Raw genomic sequence first — 17,019 nt, forward strand, 5'->3', positions numbered from 1 at the left:
TAGTGGTCAAAAACTACATTGGGTACCTTTAAGGGTGGTGGTGGGGTTCTGACACTTAATAGTTTGTTAAAATAAAAACATACAGGATGATGATGAGGAATTATACTTCATAATTAATGATAATAATAACTTCCGGACTTCCGGTTTAAGCCCCGCCCACTTCCGAATACGAATCTGAATAATTAGCTGTCAAATACAAATACAAATAGTGGGCCCCCGGCACACCCCTACTGTAAAACTCTGCTTTGTCACGTTGTAGAGACAGGCGAGCTGGAGAAAAGTAATGAGAAGAGTTAGCCCATAGTAAAAACAGAACAAGACGAAGAAGGAGTTAAGAAGAAGCCTACAGCCAAACTACTTGTAACGGGATATACCATTTATAACAGCAGTGGTGCGCAAATGTACAGTCCCCAGTTGTGGGAACAAAATGAATGTAACATCGATACACATCTCGGTTCATAGGCTTCCGTTGTCTTTGGCTTGTTCTGAGGATCGACATTAACATTCCAATCCGAGTGCTCCGTGGGTCAGACTTGCGGGTTTGTGGACAGCATTTTGACAAAAACAATTTTAGTAGCGGTAGCGTGATGTTGAACTCCTTAGAACTCTATCGCTCAAGTATTGAGCTAGATCTTGATTTCTGTCTGACTCAAATTTCTTTACAGTGGAAGTTGCCAGGGCAAGATGCGCCCAGTATCACGTAAACAAACCGAGCACCGATGGCAGCAGGTTGAAATGTACTCAGATAGTATTCAGTTTCCATTTTCAGTTTTGAATGTTAAATCCCAAATAAATTGTTGAAATTCTAATGATGTACAAGTGTGGTTTTGTCAACTATGATGCTGTCTAAAACCATCTTACAAAGACCTAGGATGTCTGGTGGTCTTGCGCTTACTAATTTTATGCACTATTACTGGTCTGCCAACATCCAAAAACTTATATTTTGGCTGAAAACCCCTGGTAATGACTGGTGATCCTCCCTGGAGGCCCTGGTTTACTCTTCTCTCCCCTTTTCTCCTTCCCGACACTGAACAAAAGGCTTGGTTTAATACTTAATTTTGATTAGTTAATTAGAGGTCTGGTTGCATATTGTAGGCTTAGAGTGGAAAAAGGTTGATGAAAATAATTTACATTTTCGAGTTTTCAAAGTAGCCTAACGATAGGCTTAATAGGCTATGAGCTGGGCAGTGCATCCACATTAAAAGGCTGTGTTTTTCGATTCCAATAGCTTCATGAAAACTTGGTTGTGGGTTATTCAATCTGATGCATCCAACCACACATCAGCTTTTAAAGATGTTTATTTGCAAGGACATGGAAGAGAAAACACCGCCACAGTAATGAGGGCGGGAAAAAAACATTTTCCCCTCCAAGGGGGCCGGGGTTAAATACGCTCTGTCTGGACGGTATCTTTTTTTGAGTAATCGGTTACTCGAGTAGGATCAGGTTAGGTTACTCCAGGGGTGTCAAACTCAAATACACAGTGGGCCAAAATTTAAAACTTGAACAAAGTCGCGGGCCAACATTGAACAAATGAAAATTTTAATATGGACCCAAACAAGTTTTGCTTTAACATTGAATATGCACTTATCACTTTCGCTTTTGGTGCGCATCAATGGTGTGCACTAACATATGTGAATAGCCTACGCCCTCAGACACAAGTGTTGGTGCTCCATCTAGAGAAACTTGTAAAACCCTGACTGTCCTACAGCCAGGCAGACAGACAGACAGACAGCCGGCATGCAGGCAGACAGACAGCCAGGCAGGCAGACAGGCCGGCAAGAAGGCAGACAGGATTGAATGAACAGGAACAGAGCAAACACAGCGGCCGGCTAGGTCAACACAGGTGTCTCTATCACAGTGAGACGTAACATAACGTAAAGCTTCTGTTTTCTGCCTTTCTTTTCGCCATTTTTAAGAAGGGGTAACACGGTTACAGTTGTAGTATGAGATTGCTATGACTACTGTCACAGAAGAGAGGGCGTTTCTGGGTCCTGTCTTGATTGACGCGCCAAAACAACAGCAGAGAATTATGGGATTTGTAGTATTAGCGGTGAATGCGCTGTATAATACTGGCGGGCCAGCTCTAGTAGTCATTTGGTATTGCCTCGCGGGCCAAATATAATTACACTGCGGGCCAAATTTGGCCCGCGGGCCAGAGTTTGACACCCCTGGGTTACTCGGTTTTAAAATTAGTCGAAATTCCCATCCCTATTCAAAATCAAGTTCCATAAACCCCTCGGCGGGAGCGGTGAAAGCGAGACTGGAGTCATGCTCATATCCAAGCCTTGCCAAGCAAAGGATTGTGATACATTTCACAGGACAGCATACTGAGACCGGTAAAATTACACACTGAGCTTCCTGCTAGTTTTTCTTGAGTTTTTCAACACATTAACTTGCCCCGGCCACTTCCATTGTAAAGAAATTTGAGTCCGACAGAAATCGAGATCTAGCTCAATAGTTGAGCGATCAGTGAAATTATGGACTCTGTTTCAGATTGATGTTAGACATATCAGAAATTGAGGTGCAATGTTGTACAATTATCATTATAGTTGTTCACAACATAGATAGATAGGAGTAATCTGATCTATCAGCATGGAGAATAACCGTCCATTGACTAGGGTTGGGCGATATCCACATTTTGAAACCGTTTTTAAGTCTCCACAAAATACCGCGGTAGTCGGTATTACCGTTATTACGCGTGGCCAGCGGAGCGGCCGGGGCCGTCTATATAAAAAGGCTGTTTTGTTCGTCTTGTTCGTAAGTAGACCAATCACAGCGCACGCTGCTGTTACCAGGTGGGTTCAATTCATTAAACCCTGCACAGGGAGACCACAAATGCATAGGCGGCCTATAGGCCTAGTTTTATAATAGCCTATAGGATTTAGTTCCTTTGCACATTTGCGCAAGGCCACATGCGAGAGGGGCTTCGTTGACGGAGGCTTTACGGTTTGTTGGACAATAAACGGAGAGCCTCCGAAAAAGACATCCTGCCGTTCTGGTCTGGGCTACATTCATCTAAACATTATTATTATTGTCATCGTTGTTGTGTATTATAGGCAGGCTACTGTGTAGGGCCTACCGGCTACGGTAGGCTACAATTCTGACTCTGTCTGACTGACCGCTGCGGAGGGTGCGTGCGTTCTGAACTGTTCTAGTGTTGTTAACACGATTAAATGATGCTAATAACACCACGACCACCACCAACAACAAAAATAATAATATATTTTGTTCAGAAATTGCTGCATAATTCTTTAGACGAGACCGTTTTTTCTGACAAGACCGTCCAGATTTTATAGCACCACGGTAAACTGTAATACCGGAAAACCGCCCAAGCCTACCATTGACTATACACTTATCGACTCCAAACTGCTCAAAACAAGGCTAGCTAGATTATGTCGGCCGTGAGCAATCCAATGATGTCTGCCTCTTAACATTTGGTCGATTAGATTTTACTAACCGCTAGGTCTATGAGAAGACGACCAACTTCATTCAACAACTGTACATGATGACAACATGCATCATGGGTGGGGGACGACAGGTAATGTGCACTTGTTCAACTGAGTGAGAAACTACATGCATATCCTGTGAAAAGGCAGTACAATTCCACTTAACTTTGTGGAGAGGAATAACATTTCTGAAACGCTAACCTTGGTACGTTGAACAGCCCTCTCAACTTCATTTCTGTCACCGTTTGGATCGCTGAGGTGCTTGTGGAAGCCTGCAGGTGAGCATGGTGTCAATTTCTTTTCTATCTTTTAAAACACAAACTTTTGATTGAAGACAAGTTAAATACAAATACAGGTGTTCATCCATATTTTTCAGATAAAGTGTTTTGGGGGTCATGCATTAGGGTTGCCATGGTTATCAGTGCTACCGGTGTTGCTCGGTGTTCGGGCATACACCGGTTATACACCGTTGCATTACTTGCCCACCGATGTGTTGCTGTTCAAAACCTGTTTAGTTTGTTTTGTGTATCAGCGCACAAGCTCAACCAATAAAAAACAGAATTTGTAAAATACTAAAGGTATTATCAATACATAGCGACGAAGGCTACAAACTATGTCTGCTCTGGTCGTCTCCCTTGACTCGCTCCACGCGTGCGGGCAGAGTGACACAAGCTCACGACAGACTTGACTTAAGCCCTTGGCTCCTCCAAGAAGCATAGGCCACTGGCAAATGTCTTTCATCTCACTAGGTTGGGTCAGAAGTTTTTCATGATCTCCACCGTTGTGAGCTCAACTGAGCTCAGAAATTTAAATACTTAAATACTTTCTGAAAATGGAATATATTTGAATAGTGGTATTATATAATTTTGCCTATTATATAATTTAGCAATTTTGCCATGACCATCATATGTGATGGTCATGACACAATTCCCTCAGGATCAAGAAATTATTGGCGGTTTTCTCTTCCTGCTTCCGCTTAGGCACACAATGGAATTACCAGTGCCAGGGCAGTTGCTGCCTATTGTTAAGAACAAGCACCAATGGAACTTTGTCAGTCTCTGTTCACAGGATCACACGATATTCAAGTAACGTTGATACCCAGTCAACATGGGTGACATTTACTGCAAACAGGGTCTTTTTATTGGGCCTATCAGTGCATGTCCACTAGCACAATCAACACACAATTATAATCTAAAACCAATTCAAAACCAATGGAGGCAAGAAATCATAAAGTGGATTATGCAAGTTCCGGTGGCGATGTATTGGCTCAGGATATGCAAAGTCTAAATACTTCGAATTAGCATAAAATAGGATGGAAGTCTATTCTATGCTGATTCCAGGCAAATTTTGAGTGGTGTGTCCAATCGGGAGAGGGTAAAAGTGAATCTCCCCAAGCGTGGAAGTCAGGGCTTATTTCGATAAACTAACCACATATTGAGAATCTACATCCTTACTTTCACGCCTGAAATTATATTAAAACTTAATAAAGTGACATATTAACAATCCTAAAGACACATTTGAGTCAAATGAGTATGGCAGCGGGTGACAGGAAGTGAGTGACACGCCCACAGTTTCACTTCCTGTCACCGGTTTACTTGATGCAGATCAACTATGAAGGCACAGAGATACTACCTCGCGAGCGGGGTCTTTTTTTACTCTTCGGGTTTTCTCAGTGTTTCTGGCCTATGATAGAAAAGAAGAAAGCATCATTGAGAGATAGAAGCAGACATCATGAGCAACTAACTGAGGATTATAGCCTTCGCCCTCCATTTCAAACATTTAGTGCCTAATATGACCGGATAGCTGTGCGCAATATGATGTACATCTGACCAAATAGAGCAAAATACCATATTGCATACGCCTAATATTAATCCTCTCAGGCTTGAACAAATACACAGTGGTGTCTTTTTTTCCGTATGCCAAGGGAAGCCCGTCTTCCCCTAAATTATTTATAGAAATCCAAATTAAAAATATAGCAGACAGCTGCTCTGCTGGTCTAGAGCTTGGGCCTACTGAGTTTCTTGCTCAAAAATCATTGGAGTAGGGATTTAAGTGTTTCTCAAATTTTTCATAAGATTTGAAATGGCGGAGAAGCTAAGAACCGGATGTATGGGTTCCATCCATCCATCCATCTTCATCCGCTTATCCGGGGTCGGGTCGCGGAGGCAGCAGCTCCAGCAGGGGGCCCCAGACATCCCTTTCCCTAGCAGCATCAACCAGCTCTGCCTGGGGAATCTTAAGCCGCTCACAGGCCAGTGCAGAGATGTAGTCCCGCCACCTAGTCCTGGGTCTACCCCGTGGCCTCCTCCCAGCCGGACACACCTGGAACACCTCCCTAGGGAGGCGCCCAGGAGGCATCCTCACTAGATGCCTGAACCACCTCAACTGGCTCCTTTCGACGCAAAGGAGCAGAGGCTCTACTCCGAGTCTCTCCCGGATGACTGAACTTCTCACCCGATCTCTCAGGGAGACCCCAGCCACCCTCCGGAGAAAACTCATTTCGGCCGCTTGTATCCATGATCTCGTTCTTTCGGTCATGACCCATCCTTCATGACCATGACCATAGGTGAGGGTGGGGACGAAGATAGATCGGTAGATCGAGAGCTTTGCCTTTTGGCTCAGCTCTCTTTTCGTCACAACAGTGCGGTAAAGCGACTGCAGAACCGCACCAGCTGCTCCGATTCTCCGGCCAAACTCACTCTCCATGGTTCCCTCACTGGTGAACAAGACCCCCAGATACTTGAACTCCTTCACTTGGGGTAAGGACTAATTTCCTACTCGGAGCGGACAGGCCACCGGTTTCCTGCTGAGAACCATGGCCTCAGATTTAGAAGTGCTGATTCTCATTCCAGCCGCTTCACACTCAGTTGCGAACCTATCCATAGAGTGCTGGAGGTCGCAGGCAGTTGATGCCATCAGGACCACATCATCTGCAAATAGCAGCGACGTGATCCCCAGCTCACCGAACTGCAAACCCACCTCCCCAAGGCTACGCCTCAATATCCTGTCCATGAAAATCACAAACAGGATTGGTGACAAAGCGCAGCCCTGGCGGAGGCCAACCCCCACCGGAAAGGAAGACGACTTACTGCCGAGGACCCGGACACAGCTCTCGCTCTGGGTGTACAGGGATTGGATGGCCCTAAGTAGGGACCCCCTCACCCCATACTCCCGCATAACCCTCCACAAGGATCCACGATCGAGGGACCCGATCGTAAGCCTTCTCCAAGTCCACAAAACACATGTAGACAGGTTGGGCAAACTCCCAAGCCCCCTCCAAGATCCTCGCGAGAGTGAAGAGCTGGTCGGTGGTACCACGACCAGGACGAAATCCGCATTGTTCCTCTTCGATCTGAGGTTCGACTATCGGCCTATGTATGGGTTCTTGAGGCAAATTCACGCCAAGGCCTCTTGGTCTCGTGTGTGAGTGTGTGTTTCTGATTGGGTCAGAATGATTGAATCGTGTGACAATTGAATCGTGTGACAACTCTGCTGAGAATTGGCTTATAGTGATCAGTTTTAGCAATCGGCGACTAGAAAGCATTATCAGAATTCTCAGATCTCATATTTAGGGGTTAGGGTTAGGAATATCTGCCGATTCTGATTGCTAGCAGATCGATTGGGGCATCCCATATTGTAACCTTAACCAAATTGGACCGGTTGACTGTCATATCTGTATTACTCACCTTTTGCGGGATGCACTTCAATTGAGGATATTGTTTCCTGAAAAACATTTAATTTAAGTGGGACTTAAAAACCACTGGCTTTAAAATTAGTTTACCTACATTTTGTTAATTAAAGAGTGCAAGCTTTGCAATAGTGTCAAGGAAGGAGATGCATAATAATCTAAAATATACACAGTATACGGAATGCAAATTCTGGCAAATGTTAAGAACCTCATTAGTTGGTTATTAACCATTAACTGATACGCCTAATATAAATTATAAAACGCAAGGACATGACACGTAGACAGTCTGTGGTTCAAGAAATTTAAATTATATATGCCCCTCCATCACCCTAGTTTACCTGGTTTCTTTACTCACACACTGTTGACCACAACATCTAGATCTATCTACATGCTCAGGGGTCAGTGATTCTTGAAAGCAGTCTGTTGACTGTCAGACCAGTTTCTTTATTGTAGGTCAATCGTTAGCATCCCTAACTTTTTTCTTTTTTAAAGAAATGAAGGCAGTTACAACAAGTGTGGACTGTCACTGTCATATTTGCTCAAGGGGATCGTAAGGATACTTCTTACCTCAGCTGAGCCATATTTTTTAAATACTCTTCATTTGCTCTTCGGGTTTTCTCAGTGTATCTGGCCTATGATAGAAAAGAAGAAAGCATCATTGAGAGATAGAAGCAGACATCATGAGCAACTAACAGATGTTTATAGCCTTCGCCTGAATCCCAAATTGTCCTCCATTTCAAACATTTTTATCGTATGCCATGGGAAGCCTGGCTTCCCCCCCCAAATTCCTAAAAATCCAAATAAAAAATAGAGCTGCAAGCTGCTTAGCTGGTCTAGAGATTGTGCATACTCAGTTCCGTCCAGAGGTAGGTTTGCGCTAATTTGGCCAACCTGCAGTAAGCCGTGTTGCCTTTTAAATAAAAATGATCCCACGCCAAACTTCGTCTTCAACATGGCTAGGCTCTTCTGCTGCTGCTGGACTGGCAAAATATTAATATGCATCAACTATACCGTTACTTCAGGAACCTGTTGCGTCATCGTGTAGCCTACTAATTCAACAAATATATTTCTCACACAGAACGTAGACAAACTAATTCCCACTGAATTTATTAATGATTATCGAGTACATTTTTTTATGATCGACCAAAATCCTTATCAATCAATTATCGATCTTCGATCATTGATGCCCATCCCTTTTTCGCAAAAAATCGAAATGGCTGAAAAGCTACGAACCAGAAGTTATAGGCTACCAAGGCAAATCCACGCCATGGCTTCTTGGCATGACCCTCTACCATTGTGGAAAGTTTCATAAAAACTGACCAGTCGGTTATAGGTGCTGCCATACACTTCCATTGCAGATATACAGAAAAAGCCTTCCCATTCATTTCTAGGGAACTGACCTGAGAGGGGGCAGGCATGTATGAACAGGATTTCATGGGAAATGTGCACAGCCCATTTCCCGTGTTATGGCCTGGTATAATTCCCTGGTTATTGCCGGGAAGGCTGTGTTGTGAACAGAAGCTGTTACATTACCGGGTCAGTCAGTCTGGCGAAAGACACAAAAGACTAGGGATTTCAGGCGCCACTGAAATCTCTCCCCAAGTAAATTATGATAATTTTAATGAGTGAAATAGTTAGGGCCGTCTTCAACCAGAGAAAATCTTGGTCGACTGAAGAAAAAAAATTTCAGACCAAAGGTTTTGGCCACCTTTTTTTCCCCCTCTAAGGCCTATTTCCAAAACAGGTTGTTCAGTAACTAACTTAACTTATTAAGTATTTTTTGGTAGGCCTATAAGCCCAGTAGGCTGATTCCACTCCGATCTACACTCATCGGACACTTTATTAGGTACACCTAGCAAAACGAATGCAGTCTAATACAACAGTCCTGTAATAAATATCTCTTTATGTTAAAACAGTTTACGAGAGGTGGTGATTCAACTATACAGGTATAATCATTTTGGAGGATGTAGTTTGTGATGCTTGTTCCTATTATTTTGGCCACCCTATTGATTGAAATATGGTGGCCAAAATAATAGAAATGTGGTAGTACAATGCAATACAATTCAAGTGAACATTATAACAATCATGACGAGATTTATTGCAGGACTGTTGTATTAGACTGCATTCATTTTTCTAGGTGTACCTAATAAAGTAGCCGGTGAGTGTATAGTTTGCCTATACCCTGGAAATGAAGCCCTTTTCAGGCTGGTGCCTTATCAAAATAAAAAAAATAAAAAAGTTTGATGTACCTGATCATGGCAAATGTGCTCTGTATTTCTCCGCATTGCAAAATGTAGCCTATTAAGATCTGTCCTTTGCACGTTCTATCAGGATTGGCATTGTTTGCAAAGGCACAACACGGGAATGTCATGGGATGTAGCTCATGTATGAACTGCGAAAATCACTAGCGGCCCTGTGTAGAATATCACAGTAATGTATAGGGAACTGTGTGTGTAAAGAAGACCTAAAGCGTATGTAACTCACATTAAGGGATTGCCCAGGGAGGGGAAAAATTGTGATGTTGTTGCCTCAGAGATGGCATTAATAGATTCCCGTCCACTACAATAACAATAGGGTTTCAATTTCTTCATTTCAGATTGTGTTATCTCAATGCATAATATAATGCCAATATTTGTTTATTTTCTTCTCAATTTTGTCAGCACTCAGTATCACCCCCACAGATTGGCCTCGTGAAAATATGAAAGTGAAGAAAAGTGAAAAGCTATGGAAAGGCTTCCCCTGTAGTTAATTTTTTCAGGGCTCTCTGCGTTGCAGGAAATTGCGGTTATAGGTGATCAAAAATACCAAAATGGTAGTCAGAGGCCACAGCGTGGAGCTATAAAATACTAGAAAAACCACGTAGCGGCTACATGCCTCTGCCCAACAATGCAAGTTGCAGTTAACCTAACTAACCCTAACCCTAACTGACTGCTAACCTAACCTAACCCTAACGCTAGCTAGCTAACGCTAACTCTAATGCTAACACTAACGCTAATGTTAATGCTAGCTAGCTAAAGCTACCATTAGTGTTAGCTAACATTATCATTATCATTATCGTTAGCATTAGCTAGCGTTCAAAAGTGCCATTTGTGATGTCACCGTGACCTTGACCTTTAACATTTGCTTACCAAAATCTAATCCAATTAATCTAATTAAGTCCAACTGGACATTTTGGCCAAATATGTACAAATTCTGTCAAGCCTTTCTTGAGATATTGTGTTCATCAGGCCAAAAACACATTTTGTGAGGTCACAGTGACCTTGAACATTGACCCCCACGATCTAATCCAATTAATCTAATTAAGTCCAACTGGACATTTTGGCCAAATATGTACAAATTCTGTCAAACCTTTCTTGAGATAGTGTGTTCATCAGGCCAAAAACACATTTTGCGAGGTCACAGTCCCCCACGATCTAAGCAGTCCATCCTTGAGTGCCAGTGAACATTTCTACCAAAGGTGAAGAAATTCCATCAATGCGTTCCTGAGATATTGCATTAACAAACATCGGACGGACGGACGGCTGTACGGACAACCCGAAACCATAATGCCTCCGGTCAGGCTATTGCCTGGCGGAGGCATAAAAATGGAGACAGCGTTAAAAATGGCGTTGCATTCATTACAAAGGAAGTGCTCATCCAGCGCATGAGGCCAGCTTGCGTAATGGCCAAGCTTGGTAATACAAGTGTTGGGGGCAAAAAGCCTATTTCCAATTGCCCATAATGAAAAAAGAAACGACTGGGGAAGGATTTTTTTTTTTTGTATCATTCAAAATCAAAAACAACTCTTTTAAAGTTGCACTGAAACCGGACGTTTGAGATCATCTAACTTCTGTAGTTTGACGTATTTCCGACGCAAACAAACTATGAGGGTGGGACATATGTTTAGAGGAATTTGATTGAAACATTGACAAGTGGGCGGGTTTTAAGAACTGACAGAAGACGGATTCGATAGAAGGATAGCGTTGATTTACGGGTGGATGTCGTGAGATTATTGCCCTAAAACCTAAGGTACCTGTTGTCGTCATTGCACGTGACGCCGTTTTCCAGGAAGTAAGAAATGATATACTTTGATATAAGATTACAACAAAAGTAGAATTTTTTTGGCATACATCGTTGAATAGGTGAACACTATGACCAATTATGTGAACCAAAATGGGACAGAATGCTTTTTTCATTTCAGTGCGACTTTAAGCATCAAGTTTTTAACCATTGGGCTCCCTTTTTTAAGCCTCCAGAAGCCAAGTAGAAAACCTTCTCGAAAATGTTGATGCATGCTCAGTGCACTATCATCTGGGGTCCATGTAAGCCGGGTGCAGACTAGAGGATTTCATAATTTTTGTGTAATCAAGTCCAAAAAATGAGTGGAGGTGAATGGCCATTCGGGCCGTGTTTGAGTGGCTCATGGATAAGCCCTGTGATTCGCTGGGGTGGAGGTAAAAATGATTGGAGGTGAATGGGTGGTTGTATTTGGCCAGCTCTGTGGTCACAGCCGGCAGGGTCCAGTGCAGTGCACACCGGGCTCTCCCAACGCACACCCCAGCTTAAACCCCGCGTCTCTAGCACCCCCACACAGGGAGCTGGCTTCATTCAAAGTTTTGTTTTCATTCAGGATCTGGCTCGTGATACGCATCTGCTCCAAAATTTAACGGGTTCTAAGGTGGCCCATGATACGCCTCTCCACCGAATTTCCTAAAAATCAGTCAGGTAGTTTTTGTGTAATCCCGGCTTAAAAAAATATTGGAGGTAAATGGCCAGCCGTATTTGGGCGGCCCATGGACCCGACTCGAGCTTCGGTTCTGCTCCAAAATTAAACGGTTCTAAGATGGACCATGCTACACCCTTCCACCAAGTTTTGCAAAAATCTGTCGAATCGTTTTTGCGTAATCCTGCTAACATACATACAACCGCACCAACGCACAAATGTCTGTCACTGGGGCAGAGGTAAAAAAAAAACTTTGTAGGAAGTAGAATGCAAGCGAAACAACTTTGTGGCAACAATATACGGACAATTGCGAGTGAGGACAGCTTTCAGGTGAGGATATCCGGATCAGATCTTCAGGGTAAGTGGGTCTATTGCATTATATTAACACAACAAGGCTAACGTTTATCTCTTAGAATCATTTTGCCGTATGTTCAGAATGTGCCCTTGATCCATTCTACATGCAAGCCTGTGTTGCTAGGCTAGACTAACCAAGCCTTTGGCCACTCCACATATGCAAGGAACATGGTTGCTACGCAAGCAGAATCAAAACCAAGCCCTGTGCTGTTCATTGGGTACATACTAGTATTCTGGATGCAGCTCAGTTCAATTTACAATGAACTGTATACCTGTAGGCCTCATTCATTTTTCATAAGACAAGCTTAGTGACTGGGTCCTTAGGTGTCCATTGAACCATTATCTTTTCTTTAGACTCTATCTTAGCCTTGTCTTTTTGAACAATCTGCAAAGACATATGTCTATTTCTCATAATACGAGCCATTGACAAGATTAGCCCCTTTAAATGAGGTCCACAGATAGAAGCCGTTAATATTGACAAAAATACCTTCCCCCAGGCGATGTAGGGAAGAGCAGAGTACTGTAGCTCATAATTCCACTCAGCCCCCTGCACAACTGTCTTATGTGCAAGGTTACAGAATATCAAATATATGCTTTACCAGGTCAGCAAACAGCAACCTGTAGTCAATGAAAGAATGCATGAACGAATGGATGGTTTTTGATCACTGGAGGAACAAACTTATTGGATAAATATCATGCCGTAAATTGAAAACGGAAAAAAAACTTCAAAAGGTTGAAACTGTGTTTGAAAGCTTGGAAAAGGCACTTTTTTTGCCAAACTTTGCCCATAATTAGCCACGTTCTATTGTCCACCCTATACAACAGTAATAGCTAGCTCGCTTGTGCTAATGTGTGTTGCTTGTCTCTCTCTCTCTTTGTTAGGTAATGTTAGCAAGCTAGCGAAGCAAATACTTAAAGTGGAAGCAAGCTTGATGATTGTAGCTGTAGCCAAGCGAAAATTTATTTTCTTTTGTTTCTTTACTCTCTCTGAAACCTTTATTTTGTATTGTGAACTTCTCCAAAATTTGTTCTGTTAATTGGTTCCCACTCTGTTAGTTTATAGCATACCTTTCTTTTTTCCCCTGGGGAATTTATATGGTGTTACACCTCCTGGTCCAGCTTCAGTGAGCGCGTAGGCTCAAAGCTGGCGAGTAATGTCTGCAAATGCTCTCTCTTATTTCATTATTTTTAGCTTTAATTTGAATGTATGCTTTAGTGACACACAAACTAACATTATGTAATGTGTTTATGAACCTGTTGATCTAGCCTCTATTGTAGACTAATCTGACAATTCTAATTTTAGATCGAATTGCCTGTGTGCGATTGGCTAGTTTTACGTAGTTGCTAGCTAACGGTTAGCTTTGGAGGGGTGGGTTCATGTTTAATGTGCTCTGGTTTAAGTATGGCGATGTCGCCTTGTTGACACAATATTTCATGGTGTATCGTGTCTTATTTTTTTTTAGAAGAATGAGAGATTGAGACTGACTGATCTGCTTTCCCCATGTTTGTGAAAGGTATGTTTGGTTGAATCAATAGCTAACTATTTATCTTAGTCTAGTTCATAGTCAGTTTATATATTGCATATTTGTTCAGTGAGCGCGTAGGCTCAAAGCTGAAGAATGAGAGAGATTGAGACTGACTGATCTGCTTTCCCCATGTTTGTTAAAGTGAAAGGAGAATAAACTCCTTTGAGTCGACCTTCAGCCTGGTGTACCTCATTCATTGAACAAAATCAACAACGCAAAGTGAGCAGAAAGTCATCTGCTACATAGCCAAAGTTAGCTAGCTTAATGTTAGTTATTATCATCTAGAAAAAGATCCTAGCTAGCCGATGGGTGGTTGGAATTACCTGAAGATAGTTTTATGTACTGTAGCTAGCAACCCAGCAAGCTTTGCTTGATAATGTTAAACTAGCTGGCTTTATGGGGGGTACTCTGAATTCGAAATATTAACTAATTCTATATTAATTGTCCAGGCCACTTTATTGCTACAGTAGCTACTACTAAGACTGGGTGCTTTGCATCTGATTCCACAGATTCCTGGGGGAGCAAACCTAGGATGAATGTGACCATAACCCGAGCAAGTGTAGTCTGTTCACACCTGCGCACACTGAAGGTCAGTTCACTAGTTAAACTAGCGCAGATGTCCGTGGCAAATGGTAAAGATTTGCTCAAATCTCTTATCACACTAATATGCTCGAAAACACATATCACACCACTATTTAAGAGCGTATGAAACTGGTGATTAACGAGTTTGAAATATAGCAATTAAGGCTGTATTTTTCTTGGCTAGAATAGTTTAAAATGTTGTGAGTTTAAAATGCAGCCATCCAACCAACGCCAAAAGTCAGCAGCAAATACATTTCCATCCCATTTGTGTTCCATATTTGGTGCGCATTCCCTGCTTTTAAAATAATCTTGAATCCAAAAAGATAGCCTACAGTACTTACAGTATCTCTAATTGTAGGCTAATCTCAATCTGCGCTGCTGTGATAACAATATTATATTATTAGGCTACAACTGTTCATTTTATTAATTACAGTTTTTATTTATTTATTTATGTTGTAAGAGATGAATGGTTGTAAACCATGAACTCAGCCAGGTATATTGGAATTCATTTAAACAGTTCCCTTTGCTTCCCAACCACCATCTCATCGACTTTGTGTTGCTGAATTTTTTGTTTTAATCTTTGATGTTTTTAGAGCGCAATCGACTTTTACTGACAGGACAAAATACATGCATTCACCTAGACCTGGTCCAGGGCGGTATACTGATAGAGGCTATGCCCCGGGACACTGCCCTGCCATGGACCATTCATTGTGCCATAGACTTTTTTCACTCGGTTACTGCATCTACAGACAATATTAGTTTGTTACTCACCAAACTAAAGGCAGGTGTAGAAAGATGAAAGCCTTTTCTCCTAGGTGGCTACATTTGCAGCCCCTCAGCTTTTATATGAAAATAGTTTTTTGAACTTAAATGCTCTATTTAGTCCCTACTGGCACCTACGCATTACAGCCAGCGGTGTTCATACACTTGGCGTATTCGTCATTCAGACACCCTAATATTTCTTCACAAGCATGAACTTCTGCGTCAGGACTGCTGACATGAACCTGTTCAATAAGTCGTCATATCAAATTCTCATCATACTATGGGAGCTATAACATGAGGTAATGGATGAAGGACTTAAAACGAACTGATCATAAGGACTATATATTTAAACATTTGGACTGAATTAAGATTATTGAATAGAGAATATTATTCAAAAAGAAAAGCTCGGAAGTTCAGACATGTGTGATGAAGGTGCTTTTTGAAGGTGCTTTTTGGTCGGGAACACAAACTGAGCTGGGGAGCCTACCCCCGCGTATAGCAGCATATCAATAAAGGCTTTAACTTTTTGCCAGTTACTTTTCTTTGAGCAAGAGAATATTATTATTTAAAGTGTTTACTCTTGTTTGGGTTATGGTTAGTGTATACCTTTTGTGGGGAACCTGTAAACACTGAATACAAAAAGTGTACTTTTTGGGGAGAACCTTATATCACTCGTGAAAATAATATATTTTCTAATGTATTTTCTATTTTGGTAGACAGTTTAATTGTCCATTGTGATGTGTATGAATTGACTGTACACGTACAGGATGATGATGATTAAAGTCTCCTATGCATGTAACAGCACGAGTTGCATGGACTCCTGTGTAATTAGTCAAATGAAACAGCTGTGTTGTCAGTCTACTGTGGGTTACTGTATTATACTGCCAGCTATTAATGACAATTGCCAATTTTTTAAACCGGCAGACGTTTGGCCACTTAAAAAGGACCCCACGGTCATGTACTGAGCATGTGCAAACATTTCCAAGGCATGTTCACAGCGCACAGAAAAAGCAGTTTTCTACCTGGTTTATACGGCTCTTGGAGGCTACTTTCCTGGGGGCTTGGGCCACAGCCACCGTAAATGCATCGACGGTTCCTTTCTCCTCACTTACCTTCTCCTCCTCTGAGAGCATGGCGTACTCCCTGTGGGCCAACCTAAAAAGCTCAGTGCTTCTCATCTCTGGGTGCTGCTTCTTCAATTCCTCATGTTTCTCCCGGTAGAACAATGAATATGGAGGTGCAGTTCTTTTGGGGAAGTTTTGGTATATATGTTTGTATATCTACAAAAGAACACAAAAGGTTACTTATCTGCAAACAATCGATTAAAGCATAAGCTATATAAGAAGCTATATTGTTCATCATTTTGTATATTATTAATAGTTCAGTTTATAGCAGAAGCATAGAAAGATGAAAGGTGTATTAGTAACTGAAAAAGTAAAAGAAACTAGAAAGTACATTTCCTGGAGAAAATGTGAGGTGGGCCATGAGCTGTATGTAAGTGCTACTGCTAGTACTACTGCGGACTGGGCAATCTCCATGCACCCACCGGCGAAGACCGTGTGTCTCTAGCCCACCCAGGGGCTGATTTGTGGAAAGAAAGAAAGAAAGAAAGAAAGAAAGAAAGAAAGAAAGAAAGTGGGAATAGTGGGAACATCACAAGAGTGGGAATATCATAAGTGGGGCTAGCTTTTGCAAGCTAGCCCACCTAATAATTCAGTCTCACAATATCATTGAACTTGACTTCCCATTTCTATGAGAACCAAAAACTAATCCACCAAATCCCTTTTTTGGGTGAAGACCCACTCACCTTAGAGTAATGTTTCTTCAAAGGGTTCTCAAAAGCACCCTGAGCTTCATTGATCAGCTCTGTAAGAGTCCGCATCTTTGGGATCTACACATAAAACATTTTGAGAGCACAGAGCAAAATTAGCTTCACTAACCATTTCACTACCTCATAAC

At 42.1% G+C, this 17,019-nt stretch overlaps 1 protein-coding gene across 1 annotated transcript in view; it reads right to left on the reverse strand.

The window, feature by feature from the left end:
- LOC311321405 (upstream-binding factor 1-like protein 1) overlaps positions 1-17,019 on the reverse strand; it is a 29,307-nt gene that overhangs the window by 3,899 nt on the left and 8,389 nt on the right. The window contains exons 10-15 of the mRNA XM_084453381.1: positions 16,868-16,951; positions 16,173-16,340; positions 7,702-7,766; positions 7,133-7,169; positions 5,079-5,129; positions 3,648-3,718 (exon numbers count right to left, since the gene is read on the reverse strand). Coding sequence (XP_084309507.1) covers positions 3,648-3,718; positions 5,079-5,129; positions 7,133-7,169; positions 7,702-7,766; positions 16,173-16,340; positions 16,868-16,951 — 476 coding nt within the window. The remainder of the gene's footprint in view (positions 1-3,647; positions 3,719-5,078; positions 5,130-7,132; positions 7,170-7,701; positions 7,767-16,172; positions 16,341-16,867; positions 16,952-17,019) is intronic.

Source organism: Borostomias antarcticus, assembly GCF_949987555.1.
Source record: "Borostomias antarcticus genome assembly, chromosome: 19".
NCBI lineage: Eukaryota > Metazoa > Chordata > Actinopteri > Stomiiformes > Stomiidae > Borostomias > Borostomias antarcticus.